The 13,565-nt window shown below is 33.5% G+C and overlaps 2 protein-coding genes across 2 annotated transcripts in view; one reads left to right on the top strand and one right to left on the bottom strand.

Annotated features, from left to right (window-relative positions):
• LOC149410651 (DC-STAMP domain-containing protein 2-like) overlaps positions 1-13,565 on the bottom strand; it is an 85,211-nt gene that overhangs the window by 61,916 nt on the left and 9,730 nt on the right. The gene's annotated exons all lie outside the window — the stretch shown is intronic.
• On the top strand, positions 1,435-9,679 carry LOC149410652 (GDP-L-fucose synthase-like). The gene is made up of 8 exons (XM_089648103.1): positions 1,435-1,897; positions 2,826-2,975; positions 5,092-5,206; positions 6,040-6,168; positions 6,304-6,377; positions 6,917-7,056; positions 7,781-7,909; positions 9,290-9,679. The coding sequence occupies exons 1-8, from the start codon at positions 1,878-1,880 to the stop codon at positions 9,523-9,525; spliced, it is 993 nt and encodes a 330-aa protein (XP_089504229.1). The 5' UTR covers positions 1,435-1,877; the 3' UTR covers positions 9,526-9,679.

Raw genomic sequence — 13,565 nt, 5'->3', positions numbered from 1 at the left:
AGTTGTGCACATTTAGCACTCCTGTTTTAGTGAACTGTGCTTCGTCGGTAAACAATATGTTTTTCATGAAGTCTGCATCTCTTATGACATTATGCAGCATTCTTCTGCAGTACACGACTCTGGAAAAGTGGTCATTCTCCATGAGGCCTTGGCAGCGCCTATAGTGAAAAGGTTTGAGCCCGTGCTTCTTCAGAACTCTCCATACCGCCATGTGTTCCCTGTGTCCTATCATCAGAGCGACCCGACGCACGGACAGCGTGGGGTCTTCGGTAATTAAGTTCAGGATTCTCTCCTCAACTGCCACAGGAACGATGTTGTGTCCTCCGCCGGCGCCTTCAATCCGTCCGATGCCACAGTCACGCAATTGTTGATACATCTGAAACAAAACAACAAATAACAACTGCTTTTATTATTCAGCTCAGTAATAATGTCAAATAAACAATCGCGGGCTTTTTCACTCATTTTATTTTTAAAGAACACTTATTTTAGGCACATATCAGAAAACTTACGTTTTCTCTTCATTTATTTCATTTTTTTATAGTAAAATGTATAACAAAGTGTTTTAAATTATAATTTTCTTAACTAGGTACGGTTGATATCTTGGATTCACAGGGGTGAAATTGAATTCAAGTAATTTAAATAATCCCATGGTGAGAAAGGGAGTGAATTCAATTGCAGTGAATGATGCATTTATTAGAGATTAAAATTAATTAACTTTTTAAAACGCCGTTTAGTGACCACTGAACACAAATCACCTAAAGTACAATTTACATTTTTAAAGTTGGTGGCCCCTTGTTATGTTTTTAATGTTCCCAGTTTAAATTTCAAAAGCGCTTTTTGGCATTATCAATGAATGTAAATAGTTTCAATAAACAATTGATAGGGTACAAACCTGGACAAAGGTAGCATGGTGTGGGACGCGTCTTCCAGGAAACCTCATGCGATACTCCCTTACGGCTGCTCGTGAATTTCCATTGCAAAATCCATAAACAAAAACAATATCTGCTTGCTCGGCAGGTGGATAATTGAGGGGCATATTTCAACAGTAAAAACTTAGATAACAAAACAAAAACGAAACTAGAAACTTGATGACATGCGAACTCCCAAAACAGCACTGACCACTGATACGAGACGGGGTGGCGGGAACCACACGGGACTTGAGACAGAATATGTGTGAAAGAGATGACAGTAGCGCGGCGTTGCCAATTATTTTACCCCTATACTGTGGGCAGTAGCGGAGTGTGGAAATTTTATTTATTTTTTGTTTTTAAAAGAAAAAAAATGTTACCGGACAGCAAAGTGTACATAACATTTTTTACTCCAAATGTGCTAAGGAATAGCTGGTTAAAGTTTGTCGGGTTAGTGCCGATACACCCTGTATATATTATATAGACTCGCAAAAGCAGTGATGTTATTATAGTTCGGTTGATTTAATTTAATTATGAAATTATTTACTTGAAAACACCTTACTTTTACGATATTTAGTAAAATTTAAACAATACATCAATAGGGTAATTGTGAATATCCATTGATAATTTTCCGATATTTTACTCGGAAATCAATAATGGCTTAGGTAATAAAAATGAAATCAATTTGTTTTTCGTTAATTTATAATGTATTTACCTATATGGGAATAACATACCTCAAAATATCGCCTGTAAGTGGTTTCAACACAGTTTGATAATGCCTTCAGAATGCGACACAGCTGTCACGCGTTATAATAATTACACAGCAGAACTTGTTTATAAATAAAATGTTTTTTTTTGTAAACTGACATAAAAGAAAAACTCAACATTAAAACGTGTTTTCTGTAACAAGAAACATTTTAGGATTGCGTTAAAATTTTGCGATTTAAAATTTATTTAAAGACACCGTGCATGCTAGCGACCAAATTCAGGTAATAATAATATTTGGCTAATTTGTATAGCGCCGTTTTCGTGAAAAATCACCTCAAGGGCGCTGTACAAATATACTTATTGAATAGTAAATACAGCTGGTTTATGACTAGGATTCATAATAACTAATGACCGACTATAAACTAGTGATTTACGACTAAGGCTCATAACTACTGACTTAAAATTACTGACTTACATCTAAGACTTATATCTAGTGTCTTACATCTAAGGCCTATAACTACTGTCTTACTTACAACTAACATTACTTACATTTAAAAATACATATTATGGGCTTTGCTCGTGTTTTCGCTTGATTAATGCTAAATCACTATTTTGATTAATCTTTATAATGAATTGGTGTAAACGATAGGAAACCTTCAATTTATCTAAAGCATATTTTTTTGTATGCATAATGTACACCAATTCGTTATAAAGATTAATCAAAATAGTGATTTAGCATAAAGCTTCGCCTTAATATTTAAAAGTATAACTTCTAAAAAGCGTATTTTCTTAAAATAGTAAAATTAACAACATTTAGACGAAAATCCTTTAGTTTTTTCTCAAACGGAAATATTTGTGTGTTGTTTAAAGTTGAAACTTTTAAAACTATCAATTTAACCGGCTAGTTGCCTAGTAGACAAATTCGTCAGATTCCCACCCAGGCGTCGCGAGTTCAAAGCATGGCTAGTTAAGGCTCTATCAACAAGCAACATTTTCCACTAAAAATGTGAAATATTCTTGTGTTCTCAATGCGTATCATTTTGGCACCCAGCCTCCCCCCTCCGACGTTGGGGCCCTGTGGAGAAGTGGATTTATTATTTTCAGAGTCCTATGTCTTCAATGTGTACTCACTATTTTCCGTTGTGTTTTGGAGGGAAGCTGACTTATACTATATTTGTATAGTGATGATAGTGTTTTGACCCTCTGCAGCATGGCAGAGAAGATAATCCTGGTGACCGGCGGCACGGGGCTGGTGGGCAAGGCCATTGAGAGGGTGGTGCAGCAAGAGAAGCAAGATGGCAAGCAGCCCTCGCAAAAGGAAACCTGGATATTTATCGGCTCAAAAGATGCTGACCTGTGGTAAGCTTGTTTGTTGGTGGTCATATTAAAACTAATTTATTTTCAAAAAAGGATTATTTGGACAAATTAATCATAACGGAGAAAGATGAATCAAGAACTCCAAAATCTTTTAGAACATGAGACCATTGATTGAAAGATTTGATAGGTCCCGAAGACTGCGATTGGCCGGACAATAATAATTTTGCTTACTAGTGGATGCTGGTACTAAAAATGCTGTCAGTCATTAAAAAAAAATTGTGCAGACTACTACCAAAAATTACGCACCCTAGTTATCCCCATAAAGATAGAGTTTCGAGCACAGCGACAGTAGCGTCAGTGATACTGCGTCAGTTTTGGTCAGTGTCGCCGCCTCACTGACACGGGCGGCGCACAGTGGACGGAATGAAGAAAAAACACGAATTAATTGTTTGCTGGCTAAATATTAGTGCAATATTTTTTTTAATCTTATTAATAAATTATAACTATTTTTAAGTAAAAATATTAATTTTTTATTATAAATGGCTTTTTCTCCATTTCGTCATTAATTGTAGTGAAAAATTCTTAATGTTTTTGTAAAATGTAGGGCTCAAAATGTTAGAACCTGCCGCTATGTGGTATTTTTGTGTTACGTAATTAATTAAAAACTATTTTGATATCACAGAAGTGGCATTTAATATACCCCGTTCTTTTAATGCCTCGAATAATTCTCTCCGGGGAATGCATATAGGCCTTCCTAAAAATAACAAAATTGTTCAAGGAAGGACAAAAGATGATCAGAATTTATATATGACATTAAAGGTGTGACTTCAGTCTACAATACTTATATATTCATAAATGGGAACAAACGATGTTTTGTTTCTAAATGCTAATTGAAATATGCAATTTAACAGCAAAAAAATTCAAAAATAGTGTAAAATTAGATATTGGTTCAAATCTCACACACATGATATATTGATATATAGTTTAGTAAATTAAATTAAGAATACCTTGAGGAATGTCAGCCATAAGAAACTTTTGTAAATATATCCAAACGTCACTTATTACACAACCGTCTCTGCTCACGCGTAGGAGTGAACTGAAAAACGCGATGCCGAACATTCAACTTACGACACACTTTGCAGCGTTGCCAAACTTCCATCAAGCCCTATTGACATATTTAAATTAACACATAAAATGCAGAAACTATTCTACTACACTAAAAAAAATATAAATATTAAAAAAAATAACATTTGCAAAAACCACTTAATTCGCGTTTTTTTTTCATTCCGTCCAAAGTGCGGCGTCGCGTCGTTGCCGCGGTCACTTTCGATAGCTGTGACACTATCGCCCGCCGACTTCAATCTTTCATTACCTTGTCTTTCTCCTATAAATTGTATCTATTTATTTATTACTTTTATTATAAAACTTGATGTAACTGGAAATTTAATAATAAAAAAAAAACAAAAAATAGTAAACCAAAGCTGCCACAAAGTAGCTTGTCTACAGGTTCTACCATTTTACTTTAATTTAGTAAACATTACACATCATCTTGTTAGTAAATTTAGTAAAATTTAATTTCATGATCATGTCTATCTGTAATGTAGTGGTCTCTTCTTCTGATTGTAACTGTTTCCTTTATCACGTTTCCAGTATTCCTCCCCTGGACTATCATTTGGGTAATTTTTTTAGATATCTCAAATTCAACACACTTGGGCGAGTCCATTTTTGTGAATATTTGAATTCTTCCGAGTATCAGTTTGGTAAATTCTCGAATTCAAATAAAATATTTGGGCTAGTCCGTTTTTCGTCCGAGACAATGGCATCCATAGTGAAAAAAACAAGCTCTTCCCGGTAAAATGGCGGGGAAAAAACCGTAAGGAGTTTGTCCATAAAAGAAACTTCCCGGTAAAATGGCGGGGAAAAAACCGTAAGGAGTTTGTCCATAAAAGAAACTATTTTTGTTTATACAAAAAAATTGGCGATCGATTTTTTATTTTTGTTCCGTTTTTTTTGTTGGTATTATTATTGGTTGATAATTGTTAATTGTAGATTGGCCGACATTTAAGAAGTGCGTGGCTCCTAGGCTCTTTAGGGCTATCCGCCAGTTGTGCTGGTGCATACCCTGATTTAATCTTCAAATTTTTCTGTTTGTTTGCAGCGATAAGAAGCAAACGGAAGAATTGTTCGCCAAATACAAACCTACTCACGTCATTCACTTGGCAGCCATGGTGGGAGGGATTTTCCAGAATATGACACACAACCTAGACTTCTTGGTGTGTATTTATTTAATCCATATACAAAACAAACAATAATACTATGTTCAACTTACAATATTTGTTAATTACCCCCATTCAAACCTTACGCGTTAGTAGGTATATTTGAAAATACATGGATTTTTCAAATAATTCCCTCCAAAAAGGCGAATGTGGTATCCTAGCAGCGGTTTTATTGAGATAGTTGAATTACGCAGTCAGATGTAAATCCGTGGTCCATGATTACGGCAATGAAGTCGATTTCTCAACACCGCGTCGGTGAAGACCTAACTTGCAGGTGGTGTTCATCACTGGTGAATACCATGGGTCTTCCTGGTACGCCAGTGTGAAGTAAGCCAAGGGTACGGTGGACCTGGTTGGGTCTGATGTTTGGTTTTTAATGTTTGATTTTTGTCTGATGTTTGGAAGATCGAACCGCGGGTGAAGCCGAATACGCTTGTAGGTTCCTGTAGGCACCGTTGCAAGAGCGGGGAGCGCGGTGAACCGTCGTCAATTCCAGCTGGGCACTTGAACGAGACTGGTCGACTGTCACCGAGTGTATTTAGTTCAACTCGTTCGAGAACAAACCGGCAAATCGCGAGTAGGTAGGTTGGCGGCTTCGCTATTATTCTAGATAGGTTGATGCAGCGGACATTCGCCTTCTTACTCATAGGTTCCAATGTGATGCGCGTTGCATGTGTAGAATTTTGTAGTAGCTGCTGTTACAATTAAAAAATAGTTATTATGGTATCTGGTTTACAGGAGGTTGTGCAGACATTGCTGTCGTGTTTTATGATAACTGTCGAAACTTGGGGTGATTGTTAAATAAAAATGAATTCCTTTTTTTGTTTCAGAGAAGTAATATTCTAATTAATGACAATGTTCTACAAACAAGTTTTCAATATGGTATCAAGAAAGTGGTATCTTGCCTGTCTACCTGCATATTCCCCGATAAGACTACCTATCCCATAGATGAAACTATGGTAAGACTCATTATTTATCTAACACCATCAAGCCTATTCCTATACCTGCATCTGTACTAGATTTTAGCCTTTGATGTTGTACCTGACACCTTTAGTGTACCCACAAATACTATACAAGTTTTGCATTATTTTCAGATTCACAATGGCCCACCGCACCATTTAAACTATGGCTACGGCTACGCCAAGAGATTGGTAGATGTTTCCAATAGGTAATCCTCTTTTGAAAAAAAAACTTTTTGGTACAATCGAAAGCTTCACTAATAATTTATTTATTCTAAAGGACAGAGTGTAAAAGTACCATCAGACTATCAACGATTCCTCGCGCTTATTTGGGCTGAAAATGTAAGTTTCAGTTTTTCACAGTCAATGGGACGATTGTCACTGGAAAAAAAACGAAATCTACATGTTTTCCTTCAAATAAGCTCAGGAATCGCCAAATTAAGTTCGACGAGTTAGATTTCTAACAGTTTTATTTTTTTATGTTTTCTTTGTACAGTAGTTTCATTTTTACTTTAATGTATGTTGTTATTATATTATTATGAGACTAGTGGAATTTTACCACCCTCCTCGAAATCTGAAATAAACAATAAAAAAACTTAAAAATATATGTCTTATATATCAGACAAACCAGAACACTGACAAAATGAACTTCATAAAATAATAGGCCAGGTGAAAATAGTTTTACTATCATTTGTGTTCTGATTCGTCACGATGTAACTGTGTCTAACTTGGGCTCCCTCTATTTCAGGGCTTACCATGAACAGCACGGCTGCATGTTTACTGCAGCTATTCCGTGCAATGTGTTTGGAGCCAATGACAACTATAACCTCAAGAGAGGTCACGTCATCCCCGCACTCATCAGAAAAGTGGTGGAAGCGAAAGAGAGAGGTAATTTTTCTGTGTTGATCCAAGGCGGAAATCATTTAAAGGAGACATCTGAGTTTTTGGCAGTCAAGAGAATATCTCGGATCCAGAGACCACCTTCAGCAGACGGCATCATGGAGGAGTCAGGGGTTTCCCGACGACAGAGGCCAGGAGTTGCTTATTGCAGAGGAAGAGTTCTTCCGTGAGTGACTGGGAGATAAGCGATAGAAGCCAAGAAACTGGAGAACCAAGGGTGACCAGAAATATCGATAAAGTTAATTTTTGTGTTTTTTTAGATGAGTTTGAATGATTTGAACTAGTATTACCACAAAACAATGAACTGGCCGACTTTCAGATCGAGATGGGAGCTTCTGCCCTTTCAAATGATGAAAAGTGGTCTGAAAATATGAATCGAACTTTCTTATTAGTATCATTAACTGCCGATACTTTCAAACTCGTTACTGATTTATAGTTTCCTTAGCGAGTTGATCAATTGAGTAATCAGATATTTTATTTTGTAAAGCACCTTTCAGGTCCATGATCTTTGAAGGATTTGTAATGAATGACTTACAGGCTTAATTAATAAATTACATTTACAATAATTATATAATATTTAATACGACGTGGGAGCTAATACGAGAGCACAAAATGGAGCCGTAGAATCTCCAGCAATCAGGGATGAATTCCCTTCTGAAATGAATGTTAAATACTTACTTAGAACACGTAAATTGATTTACTGCTCTCGTAGGTGATGAAAAATTCACTGTGATGGGAACCGGTAAAGCTTTGCGCCAGTTCATTTACTCATTGGACCTGGCCAAGCTGTTTGTGTGGATGATGAGAGACTATGAGAGTGTGGAGCCCATCATTCTTTCAGGTATTTATTTATTTGTTTAATTTCAGTCATTTCTGCATTTATGTTTACAAATGACGAATTATAACTCACGTACCTACAATTGATATTTATATGATATTATTTTTTTTTATATTTCAACTTAATTTGGTTCTTACAATTTATTAATTGTGTGGTGTCTAGCAGCGAATTCAAATATTCTATCCCTTTGTGGAATAAACTCTTTTGGGTATTGGCTTTGTTCTTTTTTAGTAGTCTAATTTCATTGAACGTCTTTGTGTTAGAGTCTGTGAATGTTCTTGTTGTATATAATTGTATTTGAAAAATATTTCGGTAATAGGTCGTTTATTATTTTATGAATCAATAATGTCATTTCGTTCAATGCCAGAATCTGTTTCGTCTGCCAATTTAGCTCCTTTAAAATCTTAGTTACATTAAAAAATTTGCTTAGCACAGTATTATTCTCATTGCTCTATTTTGAAGTGTTCGCAACGTCTTTGGTTTTCTCTCATCATATAAGAAAAGAATCGCTGAGCAGTAGTTAAAATGTGGAGTAATAATAAAGTTGTATATTGTTTTGTAGATTTTCTGAAAATTTTTTGACGAATTCTTCCCAAAAAAGGAGATCCTTTTCCCAATTTTCTTGAGCATATACTCAGAATGCGTATTCAAGGTTAGGTTAGGTTGGCTTTGAATGTAATATAACTCTTATGTTTTAAGTTTTTTGTATAATTAACATGTTCAATAATTCAACCATTAATTTTAATTTTGCTTTCACTGCACGTCTTCTTATGTCCAATTATCACATATTTTGTCCTTTTTTATTCCATCTTGATACACTTTCCAATTCAATATTTAAAATAATTAACAATTCTTCGTAATTATGTCAAATAATTTAAATCAGTGCTTTATCGGTAATTAGTCGTACTTTGCACTAAGAATATTTCTACCATGTCATTTAATAAAAAGTATGAACAATATTGGTTCTGAGGAATGATTCCTGCGGTACTCCTAAATTATACTCCTAAATTATTGGTTTTAATACAAAGTATGAACAATATAGGTCCGAGGAATGATTCCCACAGTACTTGTAAATTATACTCCATTGGTTTTAACACAGGGTATGAACAATATAGGTCCGAGGAATGATTCCTGCAGTACTCCTAAATTATACTCCATTGGTTAATACAAAGTATAAACAATATAGGTCCAAGGAATTATTCCTGCGGTACTCCTAAATTGTACTCCATTGGCTTTAAAAATTGATTATTAACTTTTTTACTTGTTTCCGATTTTTAAAATGTGCTTTTATTTATTTTGCAGTTACATCTAAATATTTTAATCAGTATTTCTCTATTTATAATTTATAATGCCCCAAGGATGATTATTATTATTTTTTTCTAGTGGACGAGAAAGACGAAGTTACTATCGGAGAAGCTGCAAAGGTGATTCAGGAATCGGTTGGCTTCAAGGGTACGCTGGAGTTTGCCACTACCCAATCCGATGGTCAATACAAAAAAACTGCCTCAAACAAAAAACTCCGTTCCTTGCTGCCAAATTTCCAGTTCACTGATTTTCAATCGGCCATCAAGGAAAGCGTAGATTGGTATATTGAGAACAGGTCTACAGCAAGGAACTGATGTTTGCAAGCTGTATAATAAATGTAATGTTAAACCTTGTCGAGGTGTCACTGTGTTTATTACATATTATTCGTTCACATGCTAACGGGGTTTTTGAAGATGTTGGTAGCATTCCTCAGTAACTTTTGATCGTTCTTTCAAATTTGTGTACTTTTAATGATATAAAATGAATACATATTTATAAATTTCAATCTAATTTTAATGACATTTCTCTTATAAAAAGGTTTTTCTTGAAAGGTTTTCAAAATAATATGTTTTCTTATATATTATAATATCTACTTTCTTACATATATATAAACTATATACCCGTATATTACTTATACTTTTAATAAAAACCTATTATGAAGATAATTTCTAACAAAAACAAGATAATTTATATTGTTTTGCTATATTTCTATGAAAGGGGCTTGAACCCTAGGTACAGGGTGCAGCAAAACAGACAGTGAAATTTGAAGGGCTATTTCACTAACTTACAGAAATGGAGTTTATGCTATTTTATGACTTATTATGATTTATTCTCGACACATGTTACATTCAAGTAATATTTTCGACATTGGGTCAACTCTTTGCTCTGACTTGACAATAAGGTTTCCAAATACGCAAACAAAAGGAAAATAATCAGATATGGATCTTGTCTTTCTTCTTCTCCTCCTCAAATGATTTAATTATTACCTCCGTACTTCATCATATTGTACACGTTGTAGACAAAACATTCTGCAGTGGATTATAGTCACTTCTGAAATACAGACTTTATTGAAAATAGATCGCCAAGGTACAGTCTGTCAAAATTGTACAGTAAAGATTTTACTTGTTACAATTTGTACACATTTGACATATTCTCGATGAGAACGGGTCGTTTCTACGACTCGATCTTGAGTTAAACAGCTCAAATCTGGAATTAACACAGGCTCTGTGGGAAATTATTTTCTTCGGGGAATTATGTGTAGAGTTACGTAAAAAAATATCATCATCATTCAATGGCCAATACAAAACGAACTTACTAGGTTTTTCCAGTTACCAATGCATTAAATGGTAACCGGATAAATCATCACAATGATAATTCATCACATCTTTAAAAAGATATATAATTCTTGGAAAGTGATGAAAAAAAACTTTATTAATTGGGTTATGTAGGTTAGGTTAGGTTAGGTTAAATAAATTCATCGTTTCTAATGACTTTATATCACTTTTTAAAAGTGTGTTGAATTGTCACTGTGTTGAGTTATCATGGAACCGCATTAAATATATTTTCAAGTGGACGAATTTTTAAATAACTAAAGTAAGTGTAACTATAAGATAATAAAAAACATAACTTTTACTAGAATAAGTTTAATACATATTATGTACAGAGTTGTCCCTTGACGATAATTTCTAATACTGAGGTTTGTTTGTTGATTTTTTTTGTTTTGACTGTTTTTTTTAGATTTAATTACATTTTATAAATATATACGTAAATTTTATAAAAATATTCGATAGTTACAGTTTAATTAAATATATTATTGATATAAAAAGAACTGCGTAATTCATTAAATCAATCATTTCCCCAAAGTTATAGAAATTTGGTTTTCAAGTGCATATTTCTCTAAAAGTTAATTCCTACGATTAAAAAACTTCAGTTGGTATTTAAGCCCCGCATACAATGTATAACAAGTTTCTCGTTAACTCTTTGTTTTAAAGTTACAAAAACAATATACGTTATTTTTTAAGATAATATATATATTTGGAGGATAGTGACTATCGCCAATTTAAACGGGCTGTTGGCTGAATGATTCTGTGGTTCTCCAATCAGCAGAATCCAAGGTTACTCTCGGTGTGTAAAAATGAGAATTCGGATATTTTCAATTTAGTTTTTATTTTAACAAAACTCACGTTACAATAATTTTAAGAAAAAAAAACAGATCGCGTGCGTTAGAGGAGATTTAGGGCTAAACCGGCGGCTAGACCACTGGAGAGAGAATGAAATATTTGCCGCGCGAGGTATCGCGCGCAGGCTTACAGTGATACCAGTCTCACATGAATGTAGGTAAAAGTAATGTTGTTATTATTTTCGGGAGATGTAAACTCCCTATAATTTACCCTACATATACATTTGTTTTGCCGAAACGTTAATTATATGAAATTCCCTCGATAGAAAAAAAATCGCAAAGTTAACTCTGAAAATTATTAAAAAAGACGTTTTGTTCTGTTATTTAATATGATATAGGCATTAAAAATTCACAGTGTATCTTTAAATGCAACTAAAGCATTTCTCAAGAGATTTTTGGTCTATTTAAAACGAGTCTTCGCTTAATTATTATCTTTTTTTTAATTAGCGCGGTTCCTCTAACATTCATATTTACGTATCTCCCTTTCAAACCATCTTTGAACGCTTACTACGGTGCCTTAAAACGCTAAAATTCTTTGGAATAACTGTAATAATTTTAATCAGTGTTAAGTATCTGATAGTATTAATACCCTTGCGTCTGGACGATGTAGGCCCTCTGATTGGTCGAATTCAAATAGTATGTTTCGCTTAAATCCCGAAAGGGGATCTGCAGGCAAAATTCGAGCACTCTGCCCCTCTGGCGGTATAAGAACGAACCAAATTACTGGAGCGTATATTTAAATATGCATCTAACCAACGCAAAATTACTGGACCATTAACAAGCGTTTAATATGAAGATTTCTTCTGGAAGCTTATCACTTTGTGATGGCATTATTTATTTTATTAAAACATAAATAACTTTGTTTACATCACTTAATTACATACAACCTCCACATGTTACATGAACAAAGTTCACCTCATCAGGAGTAAGTATACAATTAAGTCAAAAATTAAATATAAATTACAATTGGAAAGAAGAAGTGGAAGTAAGGGGGAGGGGTAAAAGTGGGCGGTAAGAGTGGGCAGAATTAGGAATTACAATATCGTTAGACCGGAAAGACCAGTTGAGTGGGAAAATATTTAAAAGAGGGTTTATAATTTTTTTGCTTATTAATTATATCTGATTTTATATTGACATATTTTCTTATTTCTAAAATTTGAAAATTATTTATTTGCAATGCTTTATATCCTGTGTGAAGTATTTTAAGACATGAATTTTTATCTAGTGTGATCATTATTCAAAAGATGATCAAACTCAGATTCACTATTTCCATTTAGAGCTTCGAGATATTCTTTAGTTCTGACTTCAAAGTTTCTATTGGTTCTACATTTGTAAAAGAAATTACAATCATCCCAATTGAGTTTATAAACTCCTGACTTTTTTGTTTGATTATCGATATCTTTATTATTAAGAATATATTTCTTCATTTTGTTAGTAGTGTACCAGGAAAGTTTTTATTTATAATTTTGGAAATATCGTTATCCACAAATAGAATTCTACGCCATTGTTTATATCTATCTTTAGAAATAGGGTAAATTTACCATTTGTAGATCATGTTTAATTTTTTTATTTAGTATTTCAACTTTCAATTTATTATAATAACCGTTATAAAATGCTTTTTGTTTTGTGAATATATTGTTTTATGGTTATATGCTATTTGTTTTTTCGGGTCTTAAAATACTTCACACAGGATATAAAGCATCGCAAATAAATAATTTATATTTTTAGAAATTAGAAAACATGTTAATATAAAAGCAGATATAATAAACAAGATTTAAAAAAAAAAACTCTCTTTTAAATATTTTTCCACTCAACTGGTCTTTTCCGTCTAACGATATTGTAATTCCTAATTCTGATAAACCCCGCCCACTCTAACCTCTCCCCCCTCCTTCCGCTTCTTCTTTCCAATTTTAATCTATATTTAATTTTTGACTTCGGAGTATATTTACTCTTTATGAGGTGAACTTCGTTCATGAAGCATGTAGTGGTTGTATATAATAAAGTGATGTAAACAAAGTTATTTGTGTTTTAATAAAGTAAATAATGCCATCACAAAGTAATAAGCTTCCAGAAGAAATCTTCATATTAGGTAATAAGATTACATTATATTATCTATTTCCGTTGTATATCAATGCAAATGTACGCAATAAAATGTTAACATTATATTTATTTATT

This window comes from Hesperophylax consimilis, chromosome 27, assembly GCF_061612785.1.
Source record: "Hesperophylax consimilis isolate HC1 chromosome 27, BYU_Hcon_1.0, whole genome shotgun sequence".
Lineage (NCBI taxonomy): Eukaryota > Metazoa > Arthropoda > Insecta > Trichoptera > Limnephilidae > Hesperophylax > Hesperophylax consimilis.
Note: the sequence above shows the minus strand (reverse complement) of the source record. Positions and strands in the feature narration are given on the sequence as shown.

What these genes read in the sequence shown, in the direction of transcription:
- LOC149410652 (XM_089648103.1), top strand. Translation starts at nt 1,878, where the DNA reads ATGCTAGCGACCAAATTCAG. An exon ending in TCAAAAGATGCTGACCTGTG is followed by an intron (nt 2,976 to 5,091) that starts GTAAGCTTGTTT and finishes GTTTGTTTGCAG; the next exon opens with CGATAAGAAGCAAACGGAAG. An exon ending in ATCCCATAGATGAAACTATG is followed by an intron (nt 6,169 to 6,303) that starts GTAAGACTCATT and finishes CATTATTTTCAG; the next exon opens with ATTCACAATGGCCCACCGCA.